Here is a 15636-nt window from a genome sequence, read left to right on the forward strand (position 1 = left end):
TTTGAAGGGGCACTGGTGGATTACTAAGGTCGTATCAATACAAACATTTCCTGAATTTGGCACACTCACACCAGTGTTAGCCATAAAGATGAAGACTGAAGCAATGATATTACTGCTTGTCCTTTCCACTGCTGGAGCTTAATAAAATACATCCCTTTACATTTCAGTCCTAATTCTGGACCAGAAGCAATGGCCTCACATCTGCCACAGAGCTCCCACAGCAAACCAGTTCCCACCAGCACCAGCTCAGTTGCTGCAAACCGACAACTCCGACATGTGCTGAATCTCTTATTAAAGTAGATTTCTTCTGGTCTCTCTGCAGGGGAAGATGTTCAGCAAACACTCCAGAAGAACGCCAACTTCCTGCGTTTAAGAGTTCTGCAGCTGCTGTTCACTCTTGATTTACAGCCTGACCTACATCCAGCGCTAAGGCTTCTCTAAGTGTGTAACTGATCTGTGCATGTGCAGTTTTCAGTGAAAAGTCGCTAGCAGCTCATAGGCTTCCTCTTCCTCATTTTAACTCACGTATTACTGGCACATGCAAGATTCCTTCCACACAGACACACCTTTGTCTTAAGCGTATAACTTGCTCCCCACCGTGCTTCTGTAATAAAATGGCCTTGAAATTGTGACCCGTTACAAAAACCAATTACGAGAATTAAATTAAAATTCTCACTTTGCACTGCAAAGGTTTCTCCAAAGACTGCACTGAAACGCTCGCATGCAGTCTCTAACCAGATGCATGAGGACATGCTGCATTAGCTAAGCCATCTTTTCCAGCACCGCTTTGCTAGCAGGCATAGGCTGCCCAAGTGCTACGAATTACTCTTCCCGGAGCAAATTTCACAGTTCATCAGTGAGTTTTACACGGAGTTCTGATCAGAGAGGGCCTCTAACATGTCAGCATAAACTTCAACTGCTGATAATTTAGGTATCAAAACTAATTACCAAAATCTCATTTTAAGCCAAAATTAGCTAATTTCGTTTTTCATTTGATAGCTGCTTTTACATACAATGGCAGGTTTCTCCAAACCTCAGTCATCTGCCAGTACTGATGAGGCCTATAGCCAGCTTAAGCTGGCTACACATCCAGACATTTTCAGCTTGTTTCTTTGATTAGGAAAATATGAAAGCATTAAACAATTTTTAGATGACACATCATGCTCATGTAAGTATTAAGATTATTTTTTTTCTAGTCATCTGGGTCCAATTAGGTGTCTTCAACTAATTCTTAGTCTCGGGATGAATCTTACAAATATTTATTCTTGATATTGTAATGAGATACAAAAGTTTACCTACAAGACCTGGAAAAAAGAAAAGGAAAAGTCTCTTTTTTTAAGAAGAGTAGAAAGATCCCAAGAAATACTAGCACAAGATTTTTGGTAGCTCCTACACAATCAGGTTATAAGTGCGGACAAAATTTCTCAAAAACAAGTCAAGCTAATTTCTATCTACAAACACTTCGACTTGATTTTAGTAAGGCTTTTGTCTTCTCTTGGTTTGCAAATAATGGAAAAAAAAAAAAGAAAATGTAGGTGAAACTGGGTGGGTGTGCACTTCTAAGCAAGCCTCACTCAGGCTGTAAATGATTCAACTGGCAAACTGGAGATGCACATCAAATGGGAGACCCAAATGGGATTGACCTGCATCTAGAATATTGGAAGCACATACTTAATCAAGTCATTAATGAAAATACCAGAAAACATGGGTGATACCAAGGTAGGGAGGCCTTGAAGCATACTGGGGAACAGAATGGTAATTCAAGTTAAGGAAGTCTGGAAAAAGCAGCTGCAATTCAAAAGACAAGAAGCAATCATATTTAAAACTTCTGCATTTATTTAACTATGCAAATAGAGAACGTAAACAAATACCCTTGCCTTGCGGTACTACAGGAAGCGTCCAAAGGGTGTAACAGATAACAAATCAAGTGCAAGTCAACAACATACTCAATATAAAAAGGAATACTGTGTTAAGAATTGTTTTTCCACTGTCCCATTAAAACCTCAGCTGTGGCCTGCATCCTTCCAGACTTCCACACTTCCAGAAAGATACAGGCAATTTGGATCTGATGAGCAGCAACAAGTCAAAATCTAGGAAACAGAATTTTCAAGGAAAGGATGAAGAACTGAATTTGTCTTAACACGATAAAACTACAGGGGGCCAGTATCAGTCTCCAAATATACTGAAGGTATTCAAAGGCAGATAAAAGTTTACCCCTTCTCTTTACATACATAGCCCAAGAGCAGTTTAGCTTGTGAGATGTCCTCCAGCAGCAAAACTTTAAGGTGCTTCAAAAGGTTGTTGGAAGTGTTATGAATGACAAGGGTTTAACAAATCCTGTGTTTAGGCAGAGCGCTGAACTAGGTCTCCCCTCATGGTCGTGATCTTCCCAGCTGTATTGGTATTTACCCAATATAACCAAAATCAGACCCTAAAATTAACTCCCTCTACAGCACAGAAGTAGTAATTTCCAGAAATCTAAATAAAAGAACATACATGCTTTCGAAATGCTAAAACTCTCCCTTTTCCCGTTTGGAGGCTTTAAAACATTCGAACAGCTGACAGCTTCACTGTAATAATATGAGAACTAGTACAGCAACTGAATATGGATTATTTCCAAGCGATACACTGGAGTAAAGCAGTACTGTTCTGCTGTACTGAGCTAAAGGATTTGGAGAGTAAAACTACCATTAGAATCCACAGTCAGTTATCTACAAACTTACAACGCTTTTATATAAGTTTGGGGCCATAAAGCAAAGCTTATGGTAAAATATTTAGCTAAGACACCGGAGCATTATTAGCAAAGTAACACAGTTGATAAACAACAGCAGACTCACCTTCCGCAATTCAATTGTAACTTCATTTCTGTGTCTTCTCATAGTCTGTAAATAAAGAATAAGAAAGATTTGTATGTAAAGAAAGAAGTGTTTTGTTTTGGAATCAGTTGTTTCTAGGTCAAAAGTGTAGCTATTCATCAAAAAGATAAGGAAAACAGTGTGACTTGTGCATCTTGCTAGGAAAGGTTGAGTGGGTTTTTGAGTGGGTTTTTTTGGTTGCTATTTTCTTTTCCAAGATTACACACCTTACAGAAAGCTTTGTCATAAACCACAATAAGTATCCCAAAGGCAGAAAACATTGACTTCTTCATAGAGTTTCATTGTAATGACTCTCCAAGCATTTATATGTGCACACCAAAAGCAGCAGTAAATACAGGTGAGACAGTCTCACATTCACATATGATTACATTCACAAACTAAAGACGTAACCTATGCCAGTTATCTGGCCAAAAACCAACCATGAGCGACAGAAAATGACTGAGCTCAATGCAATCAAGACAGATTCAGCTTGTGGCAAAAGGAAACAAAGAAGTACAGTGGCACTGAGTCTACTTAGGATCTACAGCCTAAACACTGTAAAGGAAAACCAGCCCATAAACATCTCAGCTCCTTTAAGATACTGCGCACTCAAGACGCATTCCCTACAATGCTGCTATGCCTCTTAGCTAAAAGAGATCACAAGATTGAGAAACAACAATTTTAGCCTAGTGAAGACAATCTCCCTAGGTTCATTTTACAATCAGTGGAAAAGGCATGTACCATCAGAATGCAATTCAGAGAAAATCAGGACTATATGACTGCTGGCAGCCTAGAAAGATCACCCACACTAACTAAAATTAGCCTTTTAAAATACTTTCTATGTCCTATCCTTGTTACTGACCTTCACTGCTAATATCACGCTCCTTTTGAGTTAGGACAAATAACTTCTTTAAGCCCAAAAGTAACAGTGAAAACCAGCAGTACGGAGAAAACACCAGTACTCTCCATGATCCATCAGAGGAAATACCAAATGTGCTAAAGCTCAAACACAGGTAAATGAAATGAGCAGACTTCACACCATGAACATATACAGAATGTAGTTACAGTGCTTAGAACATTATCTTAGCTTCACCATTCCCAAACAGTTTGTATAGCAGTGTTCATTTAATTATTTTAGGTTGACCTGAGAGTAAGAAAGGCTTGCCTTTCTGTTCATGGCTTAATTAACCAACTCACTCAAGTAAACACAGACACAATTCTCCTTTTACATCCACAAGCATGAACTATACTACTTTAAACAAAGCAAATCCTCATTACAGAAAGTCAACCGCATCCTGGGCTGCATCAAAAGAAGCATGGCCAGCAGGTCGCAGGAGGTGATTCCACCCCTCTACTCTGCGCTTGTGAGACCCCACCTGGAATATTGTGTCCAGCTTTGGAGTCCTCAACACAGGAAGGACATGGACCTGTTGGAACGGGTCCAGCAGAGGGCCACGAAGATGATCAGAGGGCTAGAGCACCTCCCCTATGAAGACAGGCTGAGAGAGCTGGGGTTGTTCAGCCTGGAGAAGAGAAGGCTCCGGGGAGACCTCATAGCAGCCTTCCAATATCTGAAGGGAGCCTACAGGAGAGCTGGACAGGGACTCTTTATCAGGGAGTGTAGTGATCGCACACGGGGTAACAGTTTTAAATTGAAAGAGAGGAGATTTAGATGAGATATTAGAAAGAAATTCTTTACTGTGAGGGTGGTGAAGCACTGGAACAGGTTGCCCAGAGAAGTTGTGGATGCCCCATCCCTGGGAGTGTTTAAGGCCAGGATGGATGGGGCTTTGAGCAACCTGCTCTAGTGGGAGGTGTCCCTGCCCATGGCAGGGGGGTTGGAACTCAATGATCTTTAAGGTTCTTTCCAACTCAAACCATTATATGATTCTATGATCTACCAGAGGTACATTTGATTTACTCATTACTTTGCTAAGCTGTTTGATTCTTGGGCCCAGCTGAGCCTGCTGCAGCAGCTCAGTATGACAGGACTGGATTGCTGGGGAATGGGAGAACATTGGGTAGGTTGGGAATGGACAAATGAAGAACCTGAAAAGTCATTGCATGTAACTGGCTAGACCAGTCATTCAAGTTTTTCATTATATTAGAATTTTATATTTGAATTATCTTAAAAACTTCATCAAATGTAAGGGCACTAAATAGCCTAAAAATGTTTTTCAGTCCTTCTTCCCCATGAACTCTGCATTTCAACGGAAAAACGTAGTTAGACAAGGCTTTCTGGCTGGATTTCTGCTATAAAACCTCCTTTTCTTGATCATTCCAAATGTGCTAGACACCAAAGTCCTTTACAGATTTTCCCACTAGTAACATTGTCACACTTCCCCTTAAAATCTAATCTTTTATTCCTACTGATCTTAAATTATAAGGGGAACCCCATCACAAGACAAATCAATTACCTTGATTGTCCATTAGCATTTTCTCCCAAAAATCCAGTATTGTATGTGCCAGATTTGAAATTTAATGGATGCAAGGCACAATTTACTTTTAAATTTGCTCCCTAATTACAATTGACTCCTACATTTTTTTCATTTATCCAAGTGATAACATTCTAGAATATTTCCTGTTGAGCAGAAAAGTCAGATCAAATCTGAAGCTCTTTAGGGGACAATGATAACATTTGCCATCCACCATTCTTCTGGAAGCAAGGCAGATTTACGAAAGACTATATGCTGTGTTCAACAGTTCAGCAGCTTAATATTTCTGGTTTAGAAAAAAAACACAAATACAGTGCAGTCCCAGGCAAGGCATTACTATTCATTTCATCCATTTACTCTAAAACCTCCTCTAACAATGCTTTGACTAAAGACAGTTACTCAGAGTCATCCATCCATAAAGACTCTACTGGGAAGACTTTAAGCTGCTTTCTAAAGGCAAATAATTCACTCAGCTTTTCAATTAGGGTTTTATCTTTGCTTCATACTTCCATTATTTGAGCCCCACAGATCCTACCCTATTGCAATTTTGTCTCAATATTTTTTTTACTAGTTTTTCGCTTTTATCAAACTGATCGTTCAAAATATTTGACTACTCCATCATGGTTTTACATTTACTGTGCAAGAATCTCTCATCTTTTCCTCATTGAGAAAGGTACCACTCTTTATAAAGATTCTTTAAAAAAAAAAAAAAGTTATCAACTACGTGGATGTTTTTGCTGACTAGAAGCATACATTTCCTGAGTTTTAATTCACGCATTAAGGCAATCTCCATACTACCTGGGTTTTACCCTTTTAGCTGTTCTTTTGTATTTCCCTTTAAACTTATTATATGTAGTTTCTCTTTCAAAGCAGCTCTGGTACATCATCTTTTTTTTCCTTCCTCCTTTAAAAGGCAGAAGAGGCAGTACTCACCACTAAGTCCAGAGCTGCTTCTCAATTCACAGAGCAAGTAGGTTGATAACTGGAGATTATCACCGAGCCTCAACATCACAGACTGATGAGTTTTATCTGGCCCCCACTGAACTAAGGGGTCCAAATCTCACAAAGTTTCCTGTTGGTACATCTTTAAAAATTCCGCATGTCAGCATCACTAGGATCATCCAAGAATCAATAGTACAGTGTTAGGTCTATAGTCTTCCTACAAATATATGGGAATGAAGTTCCCAAAGAGCCTGTGGTCGATGCTGGCAGTTCATGGTTGGATCATGACCACGATCTGCTGGCATTATTTCTAACTTGATGATACTAGTGTTCCACTTCATGTCCCTGAGATACAAGATAACCACTGCATACTGTGCATGAAAAACACATGTATGCACTTGCAAATGGCCTGATTTCTTAGTTTTATGCCTGCTACTTAATTGGGATTTGTTCCCCATCTTGATTTTCTCCTCTTTACAACAGGAGCTGATGGACTAGTCCACACTAGTGATGGACTGCTCTACAACAGACCTCAGAATGTCTGAAATTTGGCTATCCTTGCATTGAGAGACCATGCTTTTAAGGCCAAAAACATGCTTCAGCCTCATTTGATGACTGGAAATGTAGGTACACATATAGCACCATGTTATATAGTGGACTCTCCTGCTGGACTTTTGAAAGTTTTATTTTAAAACTTGCAGACTAATACATACAATTTCTAATCTTATCTGTTGAGCAGGGCAAGAGGATGGGTTAAAGCCCAAATTTTATTCCCAAAAAAACAGAGTTCAATGATCCAGTTATTTTTTTTGTCCTGATTTGGCATTTCTTAAAAGGTAGGTATTTAATGCTTGTGTTTCAGATGAAACATTTTAGAAATAAAGCAGGTTATCAGCACCTTCCTACAGCCTCACAAGCAGTAAACATACTATAATACAACAGCATATAAAAAAAGCAGTCTTAAGTACCACCGCAAGGCTCCCTTTAAGGAAGCATTACCACTGTAAGCAGAATAACACTCTCTTCTGCTACCTGCAAGCCCCGGCATGGAGGGAAGTGATAGACATTTACAAGAGATTTATACAGCAGTAGAAAGGTCAAACATTTTCCCCAGCTAACACAGGTCAGCTAAAACAGACAGAAGAGACAAAATTATTCTGCAACTTAAGCCCATGGATTCATTACCAGCTTTCAGGCTGGGAAGACAACCATCTGCTAAAGTCCATATATGCAACACAAGCTGAAGCCTAGCGAAATGTTACCAACGGATCTAATGCAGTGTTTGACATCCACAGCATCTGACTGCAGTCACTTCTCAGCTTAATGCACTCAAACAAGTCATTTCATGTCGCACTGAAACAGCACATCTCAAAACTTCCCCTAGGACAAATCTGAACTGTTCCACTGAATAAAAAAACCTCAGACTCCAAATCTCAGAAAGGGAAAACTTCCCATAGGCAAAATCCTACAAATCGCAAAAAAAACCCAAACCAATGACAGTTTATTCCTGCAGAATCTGAACTGTGAGGCTGCTCCAAAACAGACATATTAATGCACCATACTCAACGTGCAGAAAGTAAAAGTTGTAGATAGTAACCATCAGTCTGCATACACTATTAAGAAACTAGAACATAGAACACTTACCAAGTTGTGCTACAATTAAAGCTCAATTGTTAATACCACTCAAGTCAGACTCAAGTTCATAAGGCTTTTGCAACAAGAGATTTCTTCTCCTCAGTTCACCATCTGTGAAGAACAATTACTTACTAGTGCGTTTGACAGGCTGACACAACCACAGTAATGCACCAAGTACCCTTAAGTCTTGTAACAAGCCAAAAGTAGATGTTCAGCAGTATTTCTCATTTCAATTTCCCTAGCATTTTGCTATTTTATAAAATAAACCAGGAAAAGAACCAAAAAAAAAATCTACTAGATGCTGTTAGATAAATCTGTGTTCTGACTTCTACCCTGAATTTCTGAACACCCTTCCAAAGCCAGATACCAAGTGTTATGTGCCAAGAATCTCTCCTTAACACCTTCCACTTGAAAGAAAAATCCCTACTTCCATCACAGTATCAAAACTGAAATTAATTTTATATGCCAATTAAAAAAAAAAAATCACTACACATTAGGGCTGTAAGGGAACCTTGTTTTGGGCCGATACAGAACACAAAAATGCTAAGTTGACAAAAGACAAGAGATTTAAGAGAAACTGGACCTTGAAAATAAAGCAAGCCTCAAGTCAACGCTCAATACAAGGCTTCAAAGAATGCCTCAGTCCCTGCAAAACGGCCTTTGACACACTCAATGCGCAGAAGTGACACAGAATACAGCCCTCCTCATCAAATCAGCGTTTCAGCTCTGGTACCCCTCTTCCAACAAGAGGCCGACAAGAAACTCAAAGCTCAATTTCAGAGCCACCTGTGGAGAAGGGAAATGTCTTCCTCATTTTTCAGCTGATATTTGGTTTATGACAGAAGACAGAACTACACATAAAACTCTTGATATCAATAAGCAATGGCTAAAGATAACCCTGTGCAATTCTGAATTATCAGTGTAACAGTAACCCTTACTGCCAGCACATTCATAGAACTATATTTAAGTGACTAAACATTTGGGACCCCTCTGCCTCAACCACACATACTTCACAAGTATCGTTTGTGAAACCCTGTACAAAGGTGCACAAGATGCTCACTTAAAGAGCAAGTATCATTGCTGTAACACTACCACTTGATGTCTTAAGACAGCCCATCCACACCCTCCTGGTGAACAAACAAAAAAAAGATTACTTTGAATTTTTGAATAGCATTGAGATTGTAAAGCAGAGAATTAAGTCTAGCAAGCTTCTCTGGCTTCTTCAGCCTTTGTTTAACAAAGAAAACATTTAACTGTAAAATACATTAAGCTACCTGGAAAGGCAACTGATATAGTGTCCATAAACAAACAAACAAAAAAAAAAAAAAATCAAAGAAAGAATCCTGAAACCAATCAGCTGTACCTGTCCAACGTTCATCAGAACAAAGTCACACATTTTCCAAGACCCTCTGTAGCAAATACATGATGTAGTGTGCTTTTCCTGGGGGAAAAAAAACCAACCTAACAAATCAAAACAAAACTCTACCAAAGTTATACAAGACGAAAACTCAGGTTAATTCAAAAGGACAAAACCACATTTAAGACACAGCAGTCAGAATAGTCCTTCTATTTAAGAAAGAATGATTTAAAACATTGGTATACTATTTTATGCAAGTTAGATCTCATTCATAATGAGATATTGGGACTAGTCTTAGGTTTTCTGTTAATTCAAAATTTCTACTTCATATCTAAAAAAAATAAAAAATACAAAAATCAATCTTAATCGATTACAAGCACTTTTAAGTCCCTGAAGTATCTCATTTTCAGAGACAAGAAATTCTGGATACCTGATTATACTTCATCCCCAGTTACAGTACAAATCAGAAAATCAAAACTATTTAAATGTATGAATGATACAACTAGTGAGAAGCTCAAGTCATTACATTTCCTTTGTTATGCTGGGATAAATATTCTTAAATGAAATTAAAAATGAAGTTTCATGTACAAGATGTTTAATAACATAGATTCTCTATACAGAAAAAAATAATCAATTGCTGCAACAGTAAGTGGCATGAATTTTAAACATTTTAACCATTTTAAGCTATGCCAATTGTGTTAGAGGGAAGATGAAAGCATAACCATCTAACGACTAAAAATCTACCTACCACTATAACAACGAGACCTGGAGCTCAGTGTTGTGCTCACCCAGACCAGCCACTTCATTAAGTGGGATACCTGAGGAGCATCATCTTTTAATCAACACATTTACACCACTTTCACTGCAACAGGAACAAGTCCAGAAAACATCAGAGATGGAGAGGCAAGAAACAGATGTTTTTATGCCAGCCAGCATATCAATGCTGCCAGCATGGCTGGCCTGCCAGCTGCCCCACAAGCACTTAGCTGGCCACCCCTGCTCTCCCGCTGGCCGACCAGCGTGCATCAGCCTGCAGCTAGCCCGCAGAAGTGGGAAAGCCAAGCTCACCCTGATAAGATGAACGCTACACACTAATGTCAGTTTTGGCTGCTCTCTGGATACAAAACCTAAGTTTCCAGGAACTTTGGTAAAATGTGCATTTAGTTGCTTATGAAAGTTCAGCTATTAAGTGGAAAAGAGAGAACAAATTACAGAATCACGGAATTGTCAGAGTTGGAAGGGACCTCTAGAGATCATCTAGTCCAACTCCCCTGCCAAAGCAGGATTGCCTAGAGCACATTACTCAGGACTGCATCAAGGCGGGTCTTGAAAATCTCCAGAGAAGGGGACTCCACAACCTCCCTGGGCAGCCTGTTCCAGGGCTCTGTCACCCTCACCATAAAGAAGTTTTTGCTCATATTTGAATGGAACTTCCTATGTTCCAGCTTGTGCCCATTGCCCCTCGTCCTGTCACTGGAAACCACTGAAAAGAGTCCAGCTCCATCATCCTTCAACCTACCCTTTAGGTACTTGTAAACATAGATAAGGTCTCCCCTCAGCCTTCTCTTCTCCAGGCTAAAGAGTCCCAGCTCTCAGCCTTTCCCCATAAGGGAGGTGCTCTAATCCCTTAATCATCTTACTTGCCCTACGTTGGACTCTTTCCAGTAGTTCCCTGTCTCTCTTGAATTGGGGAGCCCAGAACTGGACACAGTATTCCAGTTGTGGCCTCACCAGTGCAGAGTAGAGGGGGAGAATGACCTCCCACAACCTACCAGCCACACTCTTCCCTATGCAGCCCAGAATTCCATTGGCCCTCTTGGCAACAAGGGTACATTGCTGGCTCATGGAAAGTTTACTATCCACCAGGACTCCCAGATCCTTCTCCTCAGTAGTGCTTTCCAGAAGATCCACCCCTAACCTATATTGGTGCCTGGGGTTCTTCCTCCCCAGGTGCAGGACCCTACACTTGCCCTTGTTGAACCTCAATAGGTTCTTCTCTGCCCAGCTCTCCAGCCTGTTCAGGTCACGCTGGATGGTGGCACAGCCCTCTGGAGTGTTGGCCAGCCCTCCCAGTTTGGTATCATCAGCAAACTTGCTGAGGATACACTCTGTCCACTCGTCCAGGTTGTTGATGAATATGTTGAACAGGACTGGGCCGAGTATTGACCCCTGAGGGACACCACTGGTTACAGGCCTGACATTCAGTTCACTGACATTCTCATTTTTCTGCACCTATAAACTTCATTAAAAGATAACTGGTCATTTAAATTCTTTATTTCTGGTCTTGCCTCTCAACATTACAGCAACTGGTCTCAGAAAACCAGAAGACACAAGCTTACAGGAAAGAACTACCCTGAATACATAGCTGTGATAGTAAAGTAGCTTGATTAAACATACAGGGTACCCGGAGAGCTTAGCATTTGCAAGTCAATTCCAGGCTACTTCCACCTGCCTAACTGACAGAAAAAAAAAAACCAAACCATTGGCCCAGTTCCAACAGCTGGATTGAATTTAACTAATACCTCCCCCTCTCACACATGAGCACACCCTAGAGTATAGTTTAAATACTTTACAATGTAGGTGCGGGTGCAATACAGGGAAAGGAAAAGGTGTTTGCATTGATGAAGTAAACACTGTTCTTCCCTAGAAATCGCTTTACTAGCCTTTTTTCCTTATTGCTTCTCTGATACCTTTTAACGAGCATGAAATACTGCAATGCACATGAAAACGCAGGGCTGGTTTTGGGCAGGAAAAAAAAAATGAAGTGCCTGTTTGTATACAATACTTGAGATTGTTAAGGTTGTTAACGGCGTATCTTTGCTTAACATTAGAAGTTAAATATTCCATGTTTGCATAGGAATATAATTTGTTTGTATGTGCAAAGTTGAAGCTTAGACTGATGTTATTGTTCTACTTGTTCTTGTACAGCTTCAGTCAAAAACAAAGGGACACTGATAGAAGGTGATTCCACTGTTCTACCTGTTCACGCTTTCAAAGTGCATCTAACTTACTCCATGAGTTGCAAGCAAATCACAATACATGAAGGAAAAATTCTGGGACTACTAAATCAAAGTCTTGGGACAGCATCACAACGGTCTGAATGCAACTACTTAAATCCCAACTGAAAGAACTAAACCCAGTGATGCTGTGCACAATGATCCCCTGTATTTCTTTTGGAAGTGCAAAAAGATTTTACATCGATGCCAAACTTAACCAAATGTTTGGTCGAAATTAACCCTTCCTACTAGGTTACAAGCATCGTGGATTATTACCCAGCCATTCCCCCTCCCCAGTGTATGTTCTAGGTAGACTCGTTCTTCCCCGCACCCAGTTTTGAGATTTACCTAATTACCAAAGCTCCCACAAAGCTCCAAATTGTCCTTCTAAGAAAAACAATAATGTTTTTCAGTCACATAGACTACAAAGTTAGAACAACTTCACCTCTGGCTTTGTTGTCATAGCTCCATATTAAATTATGCTGACCCAGTTAGAAATGCAGGCAGGGGGCATGGATTCCACCGTACAAGCAACACGTCTACCAAAGCAGCCAAATACATTTACGATGCGCCTGTACCCTGACCTGAGACTCCAAGAGAGTTTTATTTAATTTGATTACTGTTTGACCCAAAAGGTATTTGCTCCTCTTTTAGGGAAACAGGCTATTATTTTGCAGAAAGTATTAGAACTTGGTTCAAAATCTCTGTGCACACTGTAGAACCTTAATACTAGGAAGTTTCCTTTTGGCTCGTAACCTTTAACAGAGTACTAGGTACATTAGGAGCTGAGTGGAGTATTTACACTACTGTATTTTATGCCATAATCTGGGATTTATGTTCCTCAAGGTTAATATGGGCCGCTGAAGGAAAACTAGTTCTTTTTACAGTTGGAGCTGCCAAGCCATTTGATTTTTCATCCCCAGTTTGGGGCCCTGAAAATGAATACCAGCTGCTTTTTGTTAGCCAGTCTGTGGCAAGATAATTCAAGTATCTGAACCTGGCTAGTCTCAGCAAACTGGATCCATCAGATATCCACTGTAACTCTTTTACTTAGTGATGCGTAATGAGTCACTGAAGTCACCAATATGGAAAGCCACAAGCCTCCAATTATTGTTGCTCGTGGCGCTGACTCACCTGAAAGCCCTAAGGAAGCAGACAAAGCTGACCATCCACATTGTCCACTCCTACTGCTCCGAAAGGTCTCGGCAGAAAAGCAATTGCGAAGTTTATTTCTTACCAACTCTTTTGTAAGCATGTTCTTCAAGGTCCCAGTATCCTCTCTGCATGTGTTTAACCTGCATACTGAGCTACTACCAGCTAAGAATTGAGATGTGAGAACTCATGTTTTAATTTCCATATACCAATTACCCAGTTTACAAGTACAGACACATCAAACAAACCTCAGGAGAGTGGACCTGAAGCAATTTAGCTGGCTGCGTTCAACACAAATTGCACCAATACTGAAGGACACAAAGCAGCCCAGAATACAATCAACATGCTATCTGCTGTTTTAATATAGAATAAAAGAAGAGCTGGAACTCTCTATTCAACATCAAAATTCAACTGGGGGAAGGAAGACAGAATCTAAAAGATTTCCAGTTACTGCTGTTGTGTGAATCAAGGACATTATACCTACTCAAAAGTCTTACAGTATGTCCATTCAGATATAGATCTTAACATTGTTAATTACACCTTTACTGTCCTCAGACCAAAGACCGCAACAGTCATATGGGCTCCATCTGAAGTCAAACTGAAGTTTGCAGGTAATCCCATAGCACCTCAAGCTAACTCATCACCACGTAACAGTTGGTCTGCGCAGACCAACAGGCAGGCAGCAAGGATCACCAACTAATTCAAAGTATTTATTAATTTTTTTCTGTGGTCCGTACAGGGCAAGGAACCTGTCCATGTAGTTTTCCGAAGAGCAGTGGCAATGCTCTGCTACCTCCACTTTGACAAGGGCCCACCTTGAAGAACTTAACTGTGGAGGTTTGTCATTTATGCTACAGCCCAAAAGAAACTTCCGGCCTGAAGGAAACAAGTCTTTCATTTTTTCCTGTACTTTTTGGAAACAAAAGGGCATAGTGAATTTCACAATGATGCCAGCTCTGCCTTATCTGAATACTGTGATATGCCAAACAGGCAATAATAGCAGATAAACAAGATAACTTAATTATAAGTGATTCCTATTCACACTTTTTTTTTGAAGTTAGAAGATTAAGCCTTCTTGACACACCCTAAATACATAAAAGGATTTGAAATTTGGTACAGTTTTATATTACAGGAATCTGCTTTTGCCGGTACACAAATTTCTATTCAGATGAGTGAACACTGAAAAGATACTTTTCCTGTATTGTACAAACAGTGTAGCAGATGCTTTAGTATATCTTAGGAACAGAAGTTTATCCTGTCCTTGAGGGAGAACAAGTGAAGCACCTACATGACTCCTTAGTCTCTCCCAAGACATGACACCACCTCTGTCCTCTCCTAGAATTTCTAAGCAAGCATCCCTCCCATTCCCTTAACCAGGAGAGAAAGCACACCAACCTGTCTAGTCAAGCAGAACAGCTGACTGCCATTGCAAAAGCGTAGGAGTCCCTCTCCTCTTCTATAATCTAGAAGACCCCAGTTTAGAGGTACAGGTTCAGTTTTTTCTAACAGATGTTACCAGAAACTAAATTCACCGCTTTTCATGACATACTTCACAGCCAAAATACAGTCTCCACTTGTGCACAGGACATGAAAACAGAAAACAGCAGAGCAAAATTAAAATGACAGTTTATGGTAACTAGGTGCAAACATCAGACCAGAATTTTGATCTTCAGATCAGCATAAAGACTTCAATAAACTCTTTTAAATGTAAAATCTTTTCTAAAATTGTAGATAACCCCTTTCAAGAATCTAATTACAAAATGAAGTGTTTGGTCAGAAAGCCCTCAGACTTCTGGGGCAAATGTCACCAAAGACCAGACATTCTTAAGCTTGCCAAATATTTATACTAGTTTCCCCCTAAAAAAAGAAGAAAAGAAAAAAAGAAAAGAAAAAAAGAAAATCTACTGGGCTAAACAATAAGAAAAACTTCTACAGATATGTCAGGGATAAAGGCAAGACTAGGGAAGTTGTGGGCCCTCTCCAGAAGGAAACGGGAGACCTGGTCACCCAGGATATGGATAAGGCTGAGCTACTGAACAACTTCTTTGCCTCAGTCTTCACCAGCAAGGGCTCTAACCACGCTGCCCAAGTCACAGAAGGCAAAAACAAGGGCTCTGCAAATGAAGAACTGCCCACAGTAGAAGATCAGGTTCGAAACCTATTAAGGAACCTGAAGGTGCATAAGTCCATGGGACCTGACGAAATCCACCCCACGGGTCCTGAGGGAGCTGGCAAACGAAGTTGCTAAGCTGCTTTCCATCATA

General features: G+C 40.1%; 1 protein-coding gene across 2 annotated transcripts in view; it reads right to left on the reverse strand.

The window, feature by feature from the left end:
• KPNA3 (karyopherin subunit alpha 3) overlaps positions 1 to 15636 on the reverse strand; it is a 58425-nt gene that overhangs the window by 30772 nt on the left and 12017 nt on the right. For both annotated transcript variants that reach the window (XM_074157023.1, XM_074157030.1), the window contains one exon: positions 2838 to 2882. In XM_074157023.1, the coding sequence (XP_074013124.1) occupies positions 2838 to 2882 (45 nt within the window). The remainder of the gene's footprint in view (positions 1 to 2837; positions 2883 to 15636) is intronic.

Source organism: Numenius arquata, chromosome 1 (assembly GCF_964106895.1).
Source record: "Numenius arquata chromosome 1, bNumArq3.hap1.1, whole genome shotgun sequence".
NCBI classification, from domain to species: domain Eukaryota; kingdom Metazoa; phylum Chordata; class Aves; order Charadriiformes; family Scolopacidae; genus Numenius; species Numenius arquata.